Source organism: Mustela erminea, chromosome 5 (genome assembly GCF_009829155.1).
Source record: "Mustela erminea isolate mMusErm1 chromosome 5, mMusErm1.Pri, whole genome shotgun sequence".
Lineage (NCBI taxonomy): Eukaryota > Metazoa > Chordata > Mammalia > Carnivora > Mustelidae > Mustela > Mustela erminea.
In genome coordinates, this window is record NC_045618.1 from 111,513,036 (window position 1) to 111,533,393 (window position 20,358).

General features: G+C 44.4%; 2 protein-coding genes across 4 annotated transcripts in view; both read left to right on the forward strand.

Moving 5' to 3' along the window:
• MTHFD1 (methylenetetrahydrofolate dehydrogenase, cyclohydrolase and formyltetrahydrofolate synthetase 1) overlaps window positions 1–7,799 on the forward strand; it is a 59,293-nt gene extending 51,494 nt beyond the window's left edge. Inside the window, 5 exon segments of the mRNA XM_032344464.1 lie at window positions 375–552; window positions 2,994–3,101; window positions 3,647–3,799; window positions 6,215–6,308; window positions 7,550–7,799. Of these exon segments, the coding sequence (XP_032200355.1) occupies window positions 375–552; window positions 2,994–3,101; window positions 3,647–3,799; window positions 6,215–6,304 (529 nt within the window). The 3' untranslated portion in view covers window positions 6,305–6,308; window positions 7,550–7,799.
• A 305-nt stretch (window positions 7,800–8,104) lies between these two features.
• Window positions 8,105–18,500, forward strand: AKAP5 (A-kinase anchoring protein 5). Of its 3 annotated transcripts, none has more exons than XM_032344479.1 (3): window positions 8,105–9,082; window positions 12,069–12,188; window positions 15,768–18,500. In XM_032344479.1, the coding sequence occupies exon 3, from the start codon at window positions 16,028–16,030 to the stop codon at window positions 17,315–17,317; it is 1,290 nt and encodes a 429-aa protein (XP_032200370.1). In that variant the 5' UTR covers window positions 8,105–9,082; window positions 12,069–12,188; window positions 15,768–16,027; the 3' UTR covers window positions 17,318–18,500. The 3 variants fall into 3 exon arrangements, with proteins under 3 accessions (XP_032200370.1, XP_032200371.1, XP_032200369.1); XM_032344480.1 differs by having other exon boundaries at window positions 12,069–13,302; window positions 15,768–16,025; XM_032344478.1 differs by lacking the exons at window positions 8,105–9,082; window positions 12,069–12,188 and adding an exon at window positions 13,073–13,302.
• Window positions 18,501–20,358: the final 1,858 nt, after the last annotated feature.

Consider the following 20,358-nt stretch of genomic DNA (forward strand, 5'->3'; position numbering starts at 1 on the left):
CTGAAGGCAGAGGCTTAACCCACTGAGCCACCCAGGCGCCCCATAGCTAGTGTTTATTGATTGCTGTGATGGGCCTGGAGTGTTCGAGTATTCTGCATGTTTCTGTCATCTAAGCCTCATGATGTCCCAGGGAAGTAAGTGCCGTGGTTATTCCCATTTTACCACGTGGAGTCCAAAGCACATGAGGATTAAATAATTAGCCAGGGGTCACCACGTCGTCACTGGTGGAGCCAGGAGTTGAACCCAGTCAGTATTACTTGATTCGTTTCTGTTCATCACTGAGGAACTCGCTGGAGTTTTCATGGCAAACACAAGACCAAGCTCGTCTTCTCCCACCGTCCTCAGTGCTTTAACACAGATCGCTGCCTTTCCAGGACCGATTCAGAGGCCGAGCTGGATCTTGTCAGCCGCCTTGCCAAAGAACATGGGGCTTTTGATGCTGTGAAATGCACACACTGGGCAGAAGGGGGCAAGGGTGCCTTAGCCCTAGCTCAGGCCGTCCAGAGAGCATCTCAGGCGCCCAGCAGCTTTCAGCTCCTTTATGACCTCAAGGTGAGTTGCATTCTGTATGAAAGAAACAAAAAAGCACTATGAGGTTTCTGTGTGGTTGCCTCTCTTTAGAGCCTGTGTTTAGCACCTTTAGCCCCGCGCGGGTTTAATCCCCACGTCGGTGAGTTACACCAGCACAGCCCAGGCTGCTTACTTACAGAGTGGGTCCCTGCAAGAACTCACTGGGAGGGTAGCTCCCGGCCTAACTTTTGAAAAGACTGACAGTACCTTCCCTTTGCTGGTAGCAGAAAGGGTAAAATGGAGGACCAGGAACGTAATTGACGACGGCCTTGAACCCAGGTCACCAGCCATGTCGTGGCAAATTGGCAAGGGGCCACAGCAAGCTCAGAAAAGTTTGCTGACCACTTCCCAGTCACGGGAAAGCCCTGTGCTCCTCAGCTCACTTGCTGGTTCAGGGCTGCCTCAAGTTCAGAGAAGCTCTCGGGTGTAAAGCCAGAGCACTCCGGCAGGGCTCAGCATTCTTTGCGTCACTGAGTAACTCTAAGCAGCACTGCTTCTTCTGTGGTCTCATAAAGTTAGTTCACAGAGAGGTGGTTCTTACTGTAGGGTTGTATTTTGTTTTCAGTTCTCTGCCCCTGTATTTCAGGATGTGGTTGGACATTAGGTAAGTATGCCCACAACAACTAGAACGTTCATTAGGAACGTAGGATGGAGGTGGTATATAATTCTGCTTTTATTTTCCTGACTGGTTCTTGGCATGGTTTCTAAAAGGTAAGCATAGACTTTCAAAATCAGCCATAAAAAGGGAGGAAACCCCAGTATTCTTGAATTAACATTGCAGATAAAATACACTGACATTTGGTCAGTGTTGTCCTATTGACCTTGACATTTTCTTACTGAGCTTTAGTTTTATAGGCTGGTTTGAATATCCGTTCAACCAATCATATTTTTCGGAAATGCCCTAAACACACATCTGCACACAAATGCAATGCAAGCATTGTTCGGGGCTCTCTCTAAGCCCTGTTCCCAGTGCCTGAGTTAGAAGCCCCAGTCCTGGAAGGCCAGCAGCAGGCCCCAGGGAGGTGGCGTGATGAGGACTTAATCTCTCATTTTTATTCGGAATTTTTCTCTGTTGCGACAGACAGGAGGCTGCCACTTTTTGTCTTCTTTTGCATCTCTTGGTCTTCAGTCACCCCTCAACAAAAGTACTGCTGCCTCAGAAGTTCTGAGTGTGCCTTGGCATTTATGAAGCTCCAGGGATAAGATGCACGTGAAAGCAGTATCACTTGTCACCTCTTGATAAAACCATGGCTGAATAGACACTTTATTTTTGTCCATTATCCAAAGCCTCTTCATAAATTATCATTGTTCAGCTCAGAAGGGATTTTTATCTTTATAGATTATTGCTCCTTACAGAAAACAACCCTTGCCCGGTATGTCCTCCTGACCTTAGTTGCTGGGGAGCATGGAGTCAGACATTTTGCCGGATTTCGGTACTTTGCTCATCCGAGCGGCTTTCTTTCCCATTTCCCTCAGGCAGTGTCTCCCTATGCTGGTGGCCATGCATCCCAGCACCCCGGCGGAGCAGCGCCATAGGGTGGACGCGCTCACAGGGTGGGGGACACCCCCCCCCCCGGCCTCCATGCAGGGTGCTTTCTGCTTCATGGCCTTCCTCAGCACTCCTGGTGCATGAGCATCATGGAAATCACTGGGGTGTTGTTTTTTTTAATAAGTAGATGATTTGGTTTGGGGGACTATTTCTAAGCAACAGTCATCCACAATCAATATGTTGTATTAAAAATAGGCTCTGCCTCTCATGTACAAAGTGGGGGTTATTGGATGGATATTGGACGTCTTCCTTCATCAGTAGTACCCCAGGTCTGGTTTGATGTAAGTCTCATCTCCAGCCACAGGAACATTTGTTTTTTGAAGAAATAATCATTCATGGGTAGTTGGTAGTACTGTCAGTGGTGTACCTAAGGACATCCTGAATATGCATGCGTGTTTGTGTCTGTACACACACACATAAACACACATTAACTATACCTCTGTGGGACATTTTCCACTCACAATATCTGAAGCTCGGTATTAAAAGAAAATGTTACTAACCCAAATATACCTCGGGCTATTTGCATATTTATATGTGTGTGTAGGAGTGCCTGGAGGGCTCAGTTGCTTAAACGTCTGCCTTGGGCTCAGGTCGTGATCCCGGGGTCCTGGGATCGAGCCCCCACGTTGGGCTTCCAACTCAGTGGGGAACCTGCTTCTACCTCTGCCTGCCACTTCTCCTGCTTGTGCGTGTGCTCTCTCTGACAAATAAATAAAATCTTCAAATATGTGTGTGTGTGTGTGTGTGTGTGTGTGTGTGTAACAGCATTTTCTCAGCCTTTTAGGAACTCCGACCTGGAATGTGGCCGTGTCCCAGTTCACAGTCATTGTGTGCACCCAGTCATGGCATCTCCCTTCTCTTCCCTGTCTGTTAGCTCCCAGTCGAGGATAAAATCAGAATCATTGCACAGAAGATCTATGGGGCTGACGACATTGAATTGCTTCCCGAAGCTCAACACAAAGCTGAAGTCTACACAAAACAGGTAGATACTTGGCGGTTCATTCACTTCTTTACAGTGGCCCAGAGTCAGAGCCCCTAAGTTCTCCCAGCCCTGTGGGGTGCCACTGCCTCACTTCTCTCGGTGGTAGCCCTTTCCCCTCTGAATACTGAGTTTAGATGAGGTGGTCCAGGCCTTTATCTACTCAGAGGTGGTATAGATGAATGTGTGGAAAAGCCATGAAGAAGTAGGAAGTATCTTCCTCAAATAATTAAGAGCCTGCCTTCAGTTGTATTCTCATGTCTGCTCCAAACTATCATTTTTAATTGGTTATGTAGATGAAAATACAATACTCACTTTTAGAATATGGTTGTAGGCCCTTGCCTCTCTCACCCAACAGAGGTTTTGATTTTTTTTTTTTTTTTTTTTTTTAATGATCTGTGATAATTAAGCTCAAGGCAGTAAGGTCCAGATGGGTATAAAGGGAATTGGATATTTTAAATAAATGGAAGAATCTGTATCATCACCATCCCCAGGTATGCTTTGTAGCATTGTCAGCCTTTCATTGGTCTTGCTTTTTCCCTTCTCAGGGTTTTGGGGACCTGCCCATCTGCATGGCCAAAACACACTTGTCCTTGTCTCATAACCCAGAGCAGAAGGGTGTACCCACGGGCTTTGTCTTGCCCATCCGTGACATCCGCGCCAGCGTCGGGGCCGGTTTTCTGTACCCCTTGGTGGGGACGGTAAGTGAGTGCTACAGGCAGAGAGGGGGTGGTTCATCTGGGCTTCTCGTCTGACATTGGTCACGGAAAGCTGAGCAGAGTTCCTCACTGAGCAGCAAGCTGGAGTCAGGCCCCGTAGATTAATCCCCTTGCTGTGGACCATCCAGGCGTCAGTTCAAGGATGAAGCCATAACAGCTTATCATGAATAACAGTTCTGTTTCCCAGGGGCGGTGTGACATTGACTGAATTCAGGACAGGCCTCATCGATCGTCTGTGGCAGTGCTAATGTATAATCACAGCTGACCTTCATTGGGCACCTTTCACAGGTGAACTCAGTCCTGCCATGCATCCGTTGAAGTACGGACAGAGGGTCCGCCCCTCCCGGGTCTTCTTTTTTTTTTTTTTTTTTTTTTAATATATTTTTATTTATTTATTTGATAGACAGAGATCACAAGTAGGCAGAGAGGCAGGGAGAGAGAGAGGGGGAAGCAGTCTTCCCTGCTGAACAGAGAGCCTGATGTGGGGCTCGATCCCAGGACCCTGAGATCATGACCTGAGCTGAAGGCAGAGGCTTAAACCACTGAGCCTAAACCACTGAGCCACCCAGGCGCCTCCCTCCTGGGTCTTCTTGACAAGCCTAGAGCTTAGGCCTGAAATTCATTGGGAATTTGTTGTTTCTGAGGAAAGAATTTCCCCCGTTAAGATGCAAATGAACTCCGTAGATGTGACAAGTGAGGTTGCTTATTTCCACTTCAAGATGAATTCAGTATCCAGTGCTGCTTTATCTTACGAATTGTATGCACACGGAAAGAGGAGTCCTGTTCAGGAGTCCTCTTCGCAGGGGGGACAGGGTGCGGAAGGGCACAGCTGACCATCCCAGGTTAACACTGCCCCGTGCCTGGCTTCCCCCCTTTGATCTGCCCATGTCCTACACCTGCAGCTTGTGCTTACCTGCAGTACAGGACTGACCAAGCAAACAGCCAGCTGACAATGTAAAAGAAGCTGATAGATCTCCTGTTGGAGCTGTGTCACTCGGGATAGTAAGAAAGTGGTAGGTGGCATGACAGAGTCAGACGTGTGTAATGTGAAAGCCACATCCAGTTCTCACTGCTCGTTCTGGGCTTGGGCAAGTTCTTACAGACGTGTGCCCTGCTTCCCTCAGCTCTCAGCGTGGGGCAGGATCATCCCATAACACCAGTGGTCAGACAAGTGCCAGTGTTCACCGGCGGGAAAAATCCTCTTTGGGAAAGAGCAAAAATACTGAAAATCCGAATCAGTTTTGGGAGCCATCTTTAGAGTTTTCTACTGCCATTCACATGTGTGTCTATGTCAGTGGGCACATGCCCAGTATCTTTAAAGTCCTCTTCAGGCTTCTCTGCCAGGTCTAAGGAACAGTCCCTTCCTACCCGATTCTTGTTCCCACACCCAACAGTTGCCTACAGAGTTCAGAGTTCATGAATAGAGACAAATATCAGATCCCTGTAGAATGTTCTGGTAAGTTACAGTTCAGTTGTAGAAGTTGAGCTTCAGTTCTTCTCCTGTCGGATCTGATTGGGGACTTGTATGTATTCCTTATGCAAGACACTGTTACAGGTGAAAGTGGACTGAGGTTTTACTTACAAGTCTTATGGATCTGCAGCTAATTAGATACTTGTCAAAGCCTATTCCTGAGAAAAGAAGTACAAATGTAATCTGTAGGCCTTAACACCCTCAGTTTTAGAAGGCCACTATGGACCAGTAAACATAGTGATGATAAAGCCATCTAGACCTTGTACGGAAATGTCTTGCCCTAGTTAAAGGACACCAGCCCTGATGTGTTGCTGGAATAGAGGCATCGACATGAAACTCGTCAAAACAGTATTAAAAAGGCAGAGAAGGGGTGCCTGGGTGGCTCAGTGGGTTAAAGCCTCTGCCTTCGGCTCAGGTCATGATCCCAAGGTCCTGGGATCGAGCCCCACATCAGGCTCTCTGCTCGGTGGGGAGCCTGCTTCCCCCTCTCTCTCTGCCTGCTTCTCTGCCTGCTTGTGATCTCTGTCTGTCAAATAAATAAATAAAATCTTTTAAAATAAAATAAAATAAAAAAGCAGAGAAGCCCCATACCCCCTTTTGGTCTCATGAGAGGGGAGGAAGTGCCTCCTCAGCGCCCCCAGCCCCTGCCCTAGACACTATGAAGGTGTCTCCTGCTATTTCTTGTTACCACTGTCAGGGTGGAAGATGACAGGGAAGCCTGGCATTCGGCATGCTGGAGGACATGCGAGTTTCTCTTGGGGGGTCATAACGGGATCCGTGACATGTTTTTCAGCATGTAACAACAAGACTACCACCTTATTGACAACTATAAAATAATAGTCTATCTTTGTGCCTCGGACTTTTTATCTGAAGAGAAGTTGAAAACAAAGGTCACTTTATTTCTCATGCTATTTCACATCTCCTAGATGAGCACAATGCCTGGACTCCCCACGCGGCCCTGTTTCTATGATATTGATTTGGACCCCAAAACTGAACAGGTGAATGGGTTGTTCTAGACAGGTGAGTTGTTACTGGTAAGAGTTTTGCTTTTTGGCTTTGAGGTATATTTATGAATTATGGGACTCCAGCAGAAGCTGTGAATGCAGATTTGAATGCTTTTGAAACTTTTCCTTCCAAACATCACTGAGGGGAGAGTTGGCAGTGACCAGTGGAAGAAATAGTGCACAGTTGTGGAAGGGCGTGGCTTGTTAGGGAACCGTGTGGGGGAGAAAGCCGCTAGTGAACTCTGGAGGGACTGCCACGGAGGCTGGGCTGAAGGTCTGTGTACTTTGAGTAGATAGCAGGCAGGAGTAGAGTAAATGTCCCAGGAAGTAGAAAAGAGGAGGAAACAGGACCAGCCCAGGAATACTTGGAGTCTTAAGTAAAAGGTCCCCAAGTATTCATCACAATGAATGAGCCTTCCCTAGACACATCCTGTTGGAATTTCAAAAACATTAAAGATACAATTCTAAAAAGCCTTTTCTAGAAAAGAAAAAGTGTCTTGTCTATAAGAAAATGGGAATTAGAGTGAACAGCTGTCTTCTTACCAGAGTTAGGGGCTTTTCAACAGTGGAGGAATCCCCTCCGAGCTGACTTGGCACCTGCACTCACACCCCACCGCATCTTTCCAGAGGCTTTCAGACACGTGCAGGTTTGCTGCCCCACCTCAATTCCTAGGACGGTATTTAGCAGTGAACTCCGGCAAAATGGGGAATCAACCAAGAAAAAGGAAGCCATGGTTTTCAGGAAACCGAATCCTGATCTGGGCAATCACAAAGGAGAATCCTGACAGCTGCAAGGGACCTAGAGTTATAAGTCTAGGAGGGAGGAATTGAGAAACGCTAGAAAAGACAAGGGTATCAAAGGTAATGCAAAACTGAAGCTCTCACATTGTTTAAAAAAGTAAAAGGTCCAGGTGGAAGCAAACAAGTCCTCTTCTAAGCAACCGTAAGGATGGGTTGCTGAGATACAGAGACGAGATGGTGTGCTTGCTGCTCTGTCTTTCCTCTGGGAGGGCTTCTGTGACACGGGGAGTGTCCGTCTGGCTCAGGCCTGGCCCGGCCTTGGACAGTCTTCATGGAGCCAGAACACAAGGGCCATGTGTGCTCTCAGGCCTCGGGCCAGCCCTACAGAGGTGGCTGTGGAAAGGCTGGAAACAACAGCTTTGGCGGCGCCAGACGGGAGTGCCCGGGCATGGAAGGGCAGAGGCCATGCTTCAGCTCCTAGAGGAACGTTTACTTCTTGTCTCTTTGTCCTTCTAGATTGCCCCTCTCCAAGAAGCTGCTGTGAACATTTGGCCGTTGTCCACTGAAGCCGACTGTTGGTTAGGAAGTGTGGGGAAGTCGAGAGAAGGCAGCCCCTGGTCTGAAGATCCTCGGAAATCAAGAGCAGGCATTTCCCCAGTCGCCTTATCTTCAGTCTTAATTCCCACCATCATGTATAAAGTAACATAAATCATGCACAAGTCTACTTGATTGAAGTTCCACAGAATAAAAGGAAATGATTTTGCTATCTGGATGTTTAAATATAAATTCTAGCAATCACAGACCGTGCTGCAGTATCTGCCGTCCTGGGGGACCCATTTGCTGGCAGAGCCCAGGACCGAAGACGCAAGTTGCAAAACGTACTTTATGACACTGTTGTGTTTATTTTTTTTATTTTTGTAAAGGCCTTTATTTATTTGTCAGAGAGAGAGCATGAGAGAACATGAGCCGGAGGAGTGGCAGATGGAGAGGGAGAAGCAGGCTCCCCACTGAATGGGGAGCCCCATGCAGGACTCAATCCCAGGACCCTGGGATCATGACCTGAGCGGAAGGCAGACACTTAACGACTGAGCCACCCAGGTGTCCCAACACTGTTGTGTTTAAAGGGGTAAATGGTGTGTGCCTGCAGATTTCTGGGAGGACACATCATGAGGAGACCGCCTGGTAGGGTTGAGGGGGAAGCAGTATATAGAGAATGCACCTTTTTATCATACAGCTTTCTATATTCCTTTTTTAACCTGGGAAAGTGTTGCTCATACAGGTTTTTGTCCTGAACTTCCTTGGAATGCCCATTTCTGTCACAGCTTTAGCTCCACTTATTTTTAAGTTCTCAGGAAGGACGGTCGTAAAGCTCTAACTATAGTGAACCCTGTCTGCTCTGTTGACTCAGCAAATAACTGATTGAGCTGTGCCTGGGCTCCACCCCTCCCTCTGGAATGTGTTTTCCCTGAAGTGTTTTCCCTTCTCTTCCTGTTCTTCTGACTCGGTTCTTCCTCTCCTACTCTTTCCTCCTTCTTCCCCCTTGTCTTCCTGTGTTGGATCTTTCCAGAAGATGTTGTGTCCGCACTGAGGCCAGTGTAAGTGCTGCTGGCATTGGCAAAGCAGTATCTTTCCTGGTGTCCTTGGTTTTACTATCTTTCATTCCCCAGGTTCACATCAGTGTTGTAATACAGTCAGTTTTGCCATCCAAAGAAGCGATGGCAGTGCTTTGGGGACAAACGACAAAGGAGTCGTGTGCAGAGCCCCAGCGTCACCACACTTCGCACGGTGCCAGTTCACATGGTGCCAAAGCATCACATGGGCCCAGTCTGCACTGTTTTTGATGTTTTTTTTAAATATCCTATAGGACCTCGTCTAGAATGGGACTTGCTGGGAATTCATTTTGTAAGGAAGGGAAGAAAGCAGTCTATTTTCAGACACAGTGACTTAAAGATCATCTTAAAGGATTGAGGCTTCTTCGAATCCCCAAAAGCCATGCGGGTTTACATCCTTAAGGCCAATAAGAATAGTGAACACAATTGGTTTGAGAGGGTGAGTGGAGTTTTATAAGCCAAAGATGATAAAGCCCTAATAAGGAACGCAAATTGTTTTTACCAGATACTGCTTGGAATGAATGGACTATCACTAAAGTAAGAATTTTCCTAAGTAACAGTAAAGTAGGTTTTTAGTAAAAATTCAAATGGTACAAGTTGCTTTTTTCCACCTGCCAGTATATCTGGGAGATCTTCCTACATCAGTCCTTTGTTGTTATGGCTGTGTAGTATCTAAATAGTCCTCTGTCAATGGACACTTACCACTGTTCCTTGTGTTTTGCTATTACAAGTAAGAGAGTGAGGCATATTCTCTTACGTATCCGTGCAATTTGTGTAGAACCATCTGTTGGATAAATTGTTAGCAGTGGAATTGCTCAAAAGTGACCTTTAGCTTCAAAATGAGAGCTGCCCTTTGGCTAGAAGTAGAGATAAATCCTAGAAAAAGTTGCAAACTAGGTTTGTATCTCCATTTTACAGAAAGGCAAACTTCAAAATTGCACTGCTGTTGCGTACCGGATGAACTTGGTAAAGACCTCTGATTTTAAAGCCTTTGCTCTTTACCATCATTCAGCCTATCAGAGCTGTGCTGGCCAGGCAGCACAGAAATGAACTTCCCGTTTGTGACAGGTGGAGAGCTATGCCCATTTCACTTCCCTCCAGAAGGAAGGGATAATAGAAGGTAGCAGAAGCAGAGGGAAGGCCTGAGGAGGAATGCTGCTGAGCAATTAGTGATAGCATGGGTTTTGTGGGACTGATTCTTTGGTGTGTGATAAAGCCTTTGCCTTCTTTCTGCTCGGGTCATGATCCCAGGGTCCTGGGATCAAGCTCCGCCATCAAGCTTTCTGCTCAGCAGGGAGCTTGCTTCCCCCACCAACTCTCTGCCTGCCTCTCTGCCTACTTGTGATCTCTGTCTGTCAAATAAATAAATAAACTCTTTAAAAAAAAAATTTTTTTTAAAGTGGTAAAGAGGAGCACCTGACTGGCTCGGTTGGTGGAGCATGTGACTCTTGGTCTCAGGGCCAGGAGTTCAAGCCCCATGTTGAGGGTAGAGATGACATAAAAAAATAAAAGAAAGAGATGGCATGTAGGATTCAAAAAATAACTGCAGGCTAATTGAAGACATGAATTCAAGACCTACAAGAAGCATTAGTGCTTGGGGTACATATTAGAGGGTGTTGCCTGACAAGGTCCAGTACCTTTGCCTGGGGCCTAGGAGCCCTTCCAGATCAGTGTTCCTAAGCCTGCTCTGGGCCACTATTGCTTTCCCACCCCATATTTGCAATGTTACGGATGAACAGATTGGACCCTCTGTTCTGTACTTCGGAGGCTGTTGCCATGCACTGAAGATGTATGTATACTCTTAATTCAGAAGAAGCAGCATTTGTGCCCTGTCAAGCAAAACGGATTACAACAGAACTACTGTTTCTGTTCACTAGTACAACCCTGATGGTGCCTAGAAACAGATCAAAATACCGGAGAACGAGCCCCAGGTTCATCTAATGGTGTACCAGGGAAGGGGATAGAAGTCTTATTCCCAGAAGGTTTCTAAGGTGTAAGAATTATTCCTAAGGAGTTATAAATCATTTTTGGTAGCTACAGGCCCAGGCCATGGGTAGATGGGGACCAGAGTGGGAGAAAGGCTATGATCAGTTGAGATCAGATAAATAGGAGTTTGGATAAATATGCAAGCTATTCTATCGGCATTGTGTATCTGGTGATATTAAAAAGATATGTTGTAGGTAGAATAATTTCTCATCAGATTGGAGAAATATATTTATAGCCTGCTTCTCATTATATAATCAGAAGCTACTAATGGAGTAGCAGACAGTGATATGGGTAATAGCTTACTGTCACTTAAGTGAGTTCAGGGATGACAGGTTTCTTTCATGCATGAAATACTGGATACATTTCTTAAAACTCAGATATGGCATCAGATTCTAGTCATATCCTAAAGAAAAATCAGTGCAGTATTTCATTTATAGTACTCTATTCTGTGTGTGTGTGTGTGTGATGAGTTATTTGAAAAATAAAAAGAATTCCCTTCAAATACAAAATCAATTTACCTTTTACCTCTTACGCCCTTCAGTTCCCTTTCATTAGTACCCCCCATCCCTTTTTTAAAAGAATACTGGAATAAGATCTACAAGTCATTTAAGGGGCCTTTATTGTTTTGACCTATCCCTTGTCTCACTTCCAATTCCTTCCTAATAAGACAGCTGTTTTCCCCTGTTCTCGTTTGGATAAGCTCATCTTATTTTTGCTTGAAATTGTTGAAAACACGTAGATCTGATAGATTTGGGAAAGCCTGGATCTCAGTAAGTAATAGCATCTCAGTTAGTTATGAGTGGCATGGATTTCTTTTGGCTTGTTTGAAGTCCCAAAGTGTCAGTAAGCAAGGTTAGCCATCCATCTGGGGATATAAATGACATTTTCAGACTGGTATTTGCTGACTGCACAAAGATAGACTGAATTCTGATTACAACTAAGCAAGATGGTTGGGGGTTTTCCTGTTTTACAGCTCTTGTCTCTCATTTTACCTGTAAACTTAAGACCCTGATAACTTAGATTCAATATTGCTCTTGTGTCCTAAAGTTTCTTTCTTTCTTTCTTTCTTTCTTTTTTAAGATTTTATTTATTTATTCGACAGACAGAGATCACAAGTAGGCAGAGAGGCAGGCAGAGAGAGAAGGGGGGGCGAAGTAGGTTCTCTGCTGAGCAGAGAGCCCGATGCGGGACTCGATCCCAGGACCCTGAGACCAGGACCCGAGCTGAAGGCAGAGGCTTTAACCCACTGAGCCACCCAGGCACCCCTAGAGTTTCTTTCTTAAGTCTCAGCAACAGCTTCAGAATCCTACAGAGGTAAAATATATTCCTGGAAAACATCCAAAAGCAGATAACCTTTACTTCCCTGAAGATCATGATCCTATCAAAGAAAAGCGGTAAGTACAACTGCTTTTCAGTAATTCTTTCCTCCACCTTAATAGGTTCTTCATCTGGATGGTATACCGGGAGGGGCCGGGAGGAGCCAACCTGGCAACCCAACACGCAACAACCCAATCCTGGGGCGGACCTCACAGCTGGAATTCCCAGGAATGCCTCCGTAGGTAATGTTAAACCTGAAGCATGTCCCCTAAGCCCTCATAGCAACGCCTTTCATTGGTTAATGAAACCTACTGCCTTATGTGTACAAATGAAATAAATGCTTGCAGTGCTTTTCAGTACAGCTGGCAACTTGTTTAGATAAAGACCCAGGGAATGTATGAAAATACGCAGCCTGGCCATCCAGTCAGGCTAGAGGGTAAATGCTCCCTGTGCCCTTTGCTCTGACTCGGACTGGAATTGTGAGGGAAGCCATCTCCTGCCCCCCCCCCTCCGCCCCCTTAACTGAGAGAGACAAGATTAAGCAGACACTGGAAATACATAAAATATAAAAGATGGATGTGGCTGGGTTCCTGTGCCCGTCTAACCTCCTCGCCCACACATCGTATCGCCTCTAACTGCCGCCCAGACTAGGGAGGCAAGGGTCAGGGTCTTGGGTCTCTGAGAGTATTTGGCAGTGAACCATAATAACACCATTTCACCCAAAGCCACTCCAAGGAAAGTTTTTTTTTTTTTCCTGTTTCAATTCATATATGTAATTTTTTCCCCAAATGAGCTTTCACCCTACACAGTTTTTAACCCTACTTTTCAAATGTAGTATCTGCCGTGTCTTTAAAGACTCGGCGTGTTGGAGGGGCGGGGGACTTAAATGGAAGTGCCCCTAAATTAAAACCAAATTTTGCTACTTTGCGTCTCAGAAAATGCGGGGTTCACTTCCCTGGTCCGCATCCCATCTGCCCCCTCCCCCTCTGGGTGGTCCGCTGCCTGTGCTGCACGTGGTGCGCCGCGGGGGCCCGCGCGGGGGCCAGGAGTGCCAGGTGCGCTCCCACGCCGCGGGGCGAGCCGCTCGCAGACTGAGCCCCCGCGCCCGCGCCCGCGCCGCCCGCCCCGCGCCCTGGCCCCGCCCCGCGCCCGCCTGCCCCGCGCGCATTGGAGCCGCGGGCTGTCGCTCCCCGCGCTCTGGGGAGGGGGCGCCGCCGGCTGCGCTCCTGCAGCAGAGGGCTGCACGCTGCTGGTGCGACCCGGGCTTCCCGGGCTGCCTGGGCGTCCGGCGCCGCCAGCGGACATCCCCCACCCCCCGACGTCGGCAGCAGGGTCGCAGGAACCCCGGCGCCGTCGGTAAGTGAAGGAGGGCGAGGGAGTGTCCAGGAGCGGGGTCGGGGCTGGGGTCCGGTCCGCCGGCCGCCTGCGCGGCGTGGTGGGCGGAAGGTACCCCTGGACACCAGCAGTCCCGGCCGCCGAGGAAGCCTGAGTAGGAACCGGCAGGGGTCGTTTGTCTGCCGGAACCTCCAGCCCCGCGACCCTCAGCGGTGCCCACCCACCCTCTTCGCGTTACAGCTCATGCTGGCAGCAGGGGTGGCGGGGACCGCTTCTCCTTCCTCACCTCCTTTGCGGGAACTGTGATTTGGGGTTCCTGGCCATTATAACTGCAGATAGCCTGCAGCCGCGCTCTGTTCCACGCCCCCGGCACTTTCCTTTTCCAGTACTTGGTCCTGCGCTCCGGCTCCTGCAGCCAGGCGCATCCAGTCGGAAGGAGGCGCCTTCCTCCGGGTGGCGGCTTGGTGGCCCGCGCCTGGCCCTGGGAGAAAGTCACAGCTTTCCTCCCGATCCTCCCGAAGGGTTTGCTCTTGGCCTCCGGGCTTCTCTGCTCAAGGGGGAAAGTGGCGTTAGACATGGGACTCTGTCAGGAAATGACAACAGGGACTTTGAGATTACCGCGACAATGAAAGTACCCTGCAGGTTAAGGAGCATCGTTTGCACGCGAACGTTCTGCAAGGTTTTAATGTTTTCAGACTGTATTTTTTCCCCATTTCAGTTAGGTTTTTGTTTGCGTGTTTGTTTGATTTTTACCGTAACAGACGTTCACGTGAGCTTCCCAGGCAGTTGTCTCTGGGCGACCCAGGTTAACCTCAAATAGTACCATCTTAAACATGATCTAATTGCACTATTTCTGTTATACATCCTCCAGTTGGTAAAAACTATCAGGTGCTGAGAACTCCCAAGACGTGAGAAGACTTGGCTTATGGAAGCATTGTGTGAAGACGGACACTGTACAGTGTTCACATTTTAGGTCCATCGCTGTTCTAGGATGACTTTGTCTTTCTGTCGGGGCATAGCGTATGTAACCGCCAACCTAAGGGAATATTTATTTCCTGAGTTCCAGTCCCTTTTGTGGTTCAAAGAATCAAGAGCTAACCAAATACACCTTCAGCGCTGAAGGATTTACACAAAAACAGTACAGGGAAAGAGCCCCCTTGCTTATTTTAAGATATACATCAACAAAAATTAATATGGCTTTTGTTAGATCATCACCTCACTTCTGTGTTCTTTGGTGCTGTCATACTATTCTGTGGATCAATTTTATGTTTATAAATAACTAATCAGTTTGCCACTTGCATAGCTTATCAGTTATTTTTGGCTTTCAAATTAGTTCCAGAACCAAGAAAACAAAATACAGAGAATTTCAAAAGCTTTATTTTAAAATAGCAAGAATTCAGTCTGGTCTTCGTTCAATTATGACTTGACAGGCTACCTGTGGTTAAAGAAAACAATTAAAAATTTTTTGACTAGTGAATCTAGTGCAGATTAGTATCTCCAAACAATTCATTTTTCTGACAAAACTCTAATGCCTACATTCCAAGTCTGGGTTTCAGAAACAGGCAATCTGGTTCAATCTAATCTGTTACCTGCTAGTTGTATAATCTCAGGCAGGTTGTTTAACTCTCTGTGCCTCAGTTTCTTCCTCTGTAGAGAGTGATACCTCCACCTACTCATTTTATAATGTGGGGAAGACTAGAGATGTATGTAAAAGTGTCTAGCATATCCTAATGCACAGGAGTTGCTCAGTAAATGTCAGCTATTATTATCATTCACTCTTACTGGCCTTCAACTGTGTGCTCATGGAAAACATTTGAACAGTAGATACTTAGCTGTCAAAATAGCTGAAAAAATGTCAAAATTATACAACTAAATTTAAGAGGGGAGAATGACAGTGATGTTAAATTTCCCAAGAGTGTGTATGAAAAGTAGCACCTCTCTGATGGAACATACATTTTTAGAACAGAAACCTTATGGTATAATGGAGAGAACATTGGAAAGTCAGAGTCTTCTGTGCTAACTCTGGCTGTGACCTTATCTAACTGTAATGGCTTTCGGCACCCCAACTACACACCCTGGAGTTTGTTTTCTTCATCTTGCTGGACTTGAATGATCTTTAAGATCCTTTGCAGCTGCAGAATTTGCATGTAATAAAAATCACCCTAGCTCTCTTACCACTTTGCCTTTCATTGTTTTGTTACTGTCCTTTGTTTGTTAACTTGGATTTGAACTATAAACTATAAAGACAGCACAACAAAAGATTGATATTGGATTTGCAAGTAATCCAAGTTGAAGTTTTAACAAAGAGATCAGAGCAAAGTAGACTCACATTGTGATCTTTTTTATATTTTTTATTCTGCAGTCATTTCAGTAGATTATTAGATGGGAAACGTTCTTGGTAGAACAATATACATGCAACTGAAATCTTTCTGTAGGAAACAGTAGGCTGATGGTGAAATAAAATACACTCTTTTTTCTCTCACCAGGTTGGTCCTTAAATAAAACAATAATCTATCCAGTAAAGGGCTTTCATGAAGAAATTAACGAGAGAAATTACAAGTAAGAGAGAAACTAGGAATTGTACATTGAAGAAACCAGCTCAAACAACTGTATGGAGTAAAACAAAAAGAGTGAATACATCTGGAAGAAATTTTACTTAGTATATTTTTGCCCACCTTTTTGTCATAAAGGCTGCTAAGGAAGAGAGAATACAGTTTTCTAGAGAAAGAACGAATGTGATGTAAAAATGGAAACCACGGTTTCTGAAATTCAGGTTGAAAGCAGGGATGAGAAGAGACCCACAGAAGTTAGTCCTCAAGATGAGAGGCAGGAGGGAAGATCATCAATGCTTTGCTTCAAGAGAAGAAAGAAAGCAACCAAAACGATGAAGCCCAGAGCTAGCTCTGAAGCTGCTGGTACGGCAGGAACGCGTCCCCCAGAAGCAGGAGCTTCCGATCAGCCACAGCCCCCAGGCGGGGCCTGGGCCTCAATCAAACGTCTTGTAACACGCAGGAAAAGGTCAGAATCTTCAAAGCAGCAAAAGCCCTTTGAGGCTAAAGTGCAACCTGAAATCAGTGCTGAGGATGCTGATCTTTCTAAGAAAAAGGCCAAATCTGGACTTAAGATTCCCTGCATAAAATTCTCAAAAGGAGAGAAAAGAAGTAATCATTCCAAGATTATAGAAGACTCAGACTGCAGCATCAGAGTCCAGGCAGAGGCTGAACATGTGGATACAAAAGCTCCGGCCCAATCAGATGAGCAGGCAACAAAAACCGAGTTGCCCCAGGATGTAAGTAAAGACGGCTCTGGGAAGGGGGGTGATGAGGCTTGTGAACCAAATGTGAGCAACAGCACAACTACGGCTGGAGAAAAAGTGATCTCAGTAGAACTTGGGTTAGATACGGGGCACTCTGCCGTTCACCCAGGAACATTAATCCTTGAAAGAGATACGGAAACAATTGAGGAAAAACAAAGTATTCAACCCCAGCAAGCAAGCCCACTTGAAACTTCTGAAACAGAACATCAGCCTCCAGTGGTTTCTGAGGTTCCTCCCTCACCCACAATCCCAGATCAGCAAATTGTGGAAGATGCCGGAAGCAAGGTCCTAGAAAGTGGACCAAATTGGGAAGAGCACGAAAGTAGAGAGATTGTAGCCGAAGAGAGTGAGCCAAAAGGTACTGAATTGAGCCAGGAATCAGAGCTGAGAGAAAATGAGGTCACTGCAGAAAAACCCAAACCAGAAGAAAGCAAAAGAATGGAGCCAATTGCTATTATTATTACAGACACTGAAATCAGTGAATTTGATGTTAAGAAATCTAAAAATGTCCCTAAGCAATTCTTAATTTCAATTGAAAATGAGCAAGTGGGGGTTTTTGCTAATGATAGTGGTTTTGAGGGTAGAACTTCAGAACAATACGAAACACTCTTAATAGAAACAGCTTCTTCTCTTGTCAAGAATGCTATCCAGTTGTCGATAGAACAGCTGGTTAATGAAATGGCCTCTGATGATAATAAAATGAACAATCTTCTACAGTGACTTAATTTCCAGATCATGGGAGGGGAAAAAAACAAAAGCTTCCTGCTAAATTATTTTGCATATTTGTGGCATTTTGCATTCAGTTACAAATGAGAGGCTATCATCTGTGGAATTTACAGGTACAGTTCCAGCCCGGAAGTGCTAAAGAATTAAGTATGTAAAACTCTCCTACCACGGAAGTGCAGTCACTTCTGGATTTTGGAGGAAGTTAGTAAAGATCACAATGGAAGTGACATATGGGGAGTAGCTAAAATGACATGTGGTAGTTGGGGTGCTTAGGAGGAGGAAGTGTGTTTATTGAGCACTCATGGTATGCCAGAAACTCTTTAATATTCTCTGATGTCACAAAGCCTTGTTACCTTTTGATAGTTTAATCCTGTGTATAGGTTAACATCACATTGGATTTTCAAAAAAAAATTTTTTACAGTGCACTTTTATGTTTAAAATGGTGAATAAGGTGAGCTATTTTTGTGAATGTGTGATTTACAGTTGTTAAACTCATAGGCAGTAGTCTTACCTCAAAAAAAAATATTGCCTTTTCCTAATTTCAGCAGAATGTGCATATTTGAATCAAATATGAGTGTTTTTCTTGTCTTGCTTAGATACCGTACAAAGCCATTCATAATTTATTTCAAATAGGCAAATAATTACCAAGTGCAAATGTGTGGAAATGGGCCGTGCATTTTCCCTCTCCGTCTTTCTGCCTCACATCCATTTCTGCATGGGGTCATCTGCTGAAAAGTTAGAGACAAAACCCAAAAAACTAAACAACAGCAACAGCAAAAACAGGAAGAGTAAAATGCTGTTTTCCATCCAGGAGAAGGCAAATTGCCCAAGGAAAATATGATCACAGATAACATAGGATTCATCTTGCAGACCACTTTCATCCACCTCTCCCCAAAGAGGGAATTTATAGCCAGCCTTGCAGTTAAAGTCCCAGGAAATCATAACAACTTAGTGAAAATACTCTTCACTTTTGACCAAGAATGAGCCAAGTTCATGGTTGAATAGAAAGTGAAAAATTATTGTTAAAGCACATTATATTTTAAATATCAGTATTCTCTTGTTGTGCCTATGTGTCAACAGACACCGGTAACCTACATTTTACATGGATTTTGATAAATAACTTTTTCATCAGTATGTTCAATCCAGTTAATCCCTTACCAAAAAAAAAAAAAAAAAAGAACTTAATGTAATGATGAGAAGGGCTTATTTGCATTTTATCTGGTTATTTAAATCATCGATCTCATCAACGATTGCCATATTTTTTGAAAAAGTAGTTCCATTTCAATCTTTCCTTGTGTGAAATGGCCATAATACTATAACACACTTCCCTACCTCACAGGTAAAGGTCCAAATTGTTTAGTCCCCATTGTCTAAACTGAGGGACAGCATGACTCTGACAGTAGATGAAGTATAAAGAGCTTTCCACTCGAGTTGCAAGGCATTTGTTAAAGAGGATTTGTCCATTCTTGGAGAAAAGAGTGTACATTAGATGATTGTAAATGACCCGGTGACTTCTTGCATTATTTATGGATTACATATAGAAAGTATGTGCTGATTTGTCCTGTAGAACCTTCTTTGTTTCTTGCTGTGAGTACATCTTGAGACCTCTGGCGGAAAAACCTAATCTGACTTTGGAACTGAACCAAATAATGGATATTATTAGCAAGATTCTTTGCTGAAGTACAAAATTATTCCCCCAGACTTTACCTTCATGCGTATAACCTTGGGAGGAGAAACCCACAAAAATCCTTCAATTTAGCAACACAAAAGTGGGTTTTCAAAACATATGACCCAAGAAATGAGTTTCTTTTAGTAGTATAATTTTCAAACATAAAAAGAAGACTGCTAAGTCATTCTCCCTAAAATACTCTTTTTCATTCACTGTATGTGGTGCTAATGGACTTGGATGGCTACCAGCAAATATATTTAAAAGTGAAAATTTTTTAAAAATCTGACCAAAGTTCGTGCATTTTACAGTGTTTTAAGGAATTCTGTCTTCATTTATTGCAAGAATGGCTCAAGCCAATATACGTGCGTTGTAAGTTTTTCAGTAATCTCTCATGAATGAACAAGTATAGCACTTACCAGTGATTGCAAATATTTTGGAAAGCTTATGCATATTTGGGAGTTTTAAAGAGTTATGAGATAAATATGTGTAATTAGTTATTTATGTTAAGGTAAGAATACTTTCTCTGGTCCTGAGTTTCTACTTTTTTTTTTCCGCCACTGTTTGATACATATTTTTTGGGTAAACCGTATAGTATAACCAATTGTATTTTGTGATAACATGTGTATCCTACCTGTTTTCATTTTTAAGTGGTTCCTCCTTAATCTTTTCTATTGAAAGTATCTGGTGAATTAAATAAATAGGATTTCAGTCTGAAAAAAGAATCCAGAAATTAATTGATCTCAGTCTGAATACACCTGCCACACGGCCAAATCCTATTCACATGAATTCTAAGGTGATCCAGATTGTTTTGTTATAGAAGCAAGCAGGGATCCAATAACTTGGAAGTCTCTTATAAAATGTGTTTAATTTCAATAGTATTTATTTTAAGCAATTGGACCTTATATGCCAGACATTAAGTGAACATAAATAGGTTCCTATTCAGTTCATCCCCATTTGACATGATTAAAATGATCATTTAAAAGGCAGTTTAATAATACCGCATTAATTTTCATTTAAATTTACTGTGATAAATGTTGCTTTTAATGAACATTTTATTAATTCGCTGGGATTCAGTTTCCCTTTGAACTCAGCATTTTACAAGGTGGGTTGGTTTATTGGATACTTGTTAATTTTTTCAGCGTATTATCTTCGCCCTTTTAAGAGCCAAGTGTTAATCACTTTGCTTTACAACCCAGTGAATATGAAAACCCTCTTCTATTTTATGTAGCACTAGTCACTTAACATTTTCTCAAAGTACTTTATAGGATATAAAAATAGTACTGGGTAACATTTAAGTAAAGGTAGCAGAAAACAAAAGAACTTTCAAACAGAAATTATGTTCCCTGCCACCACCTCCACCTCAAAG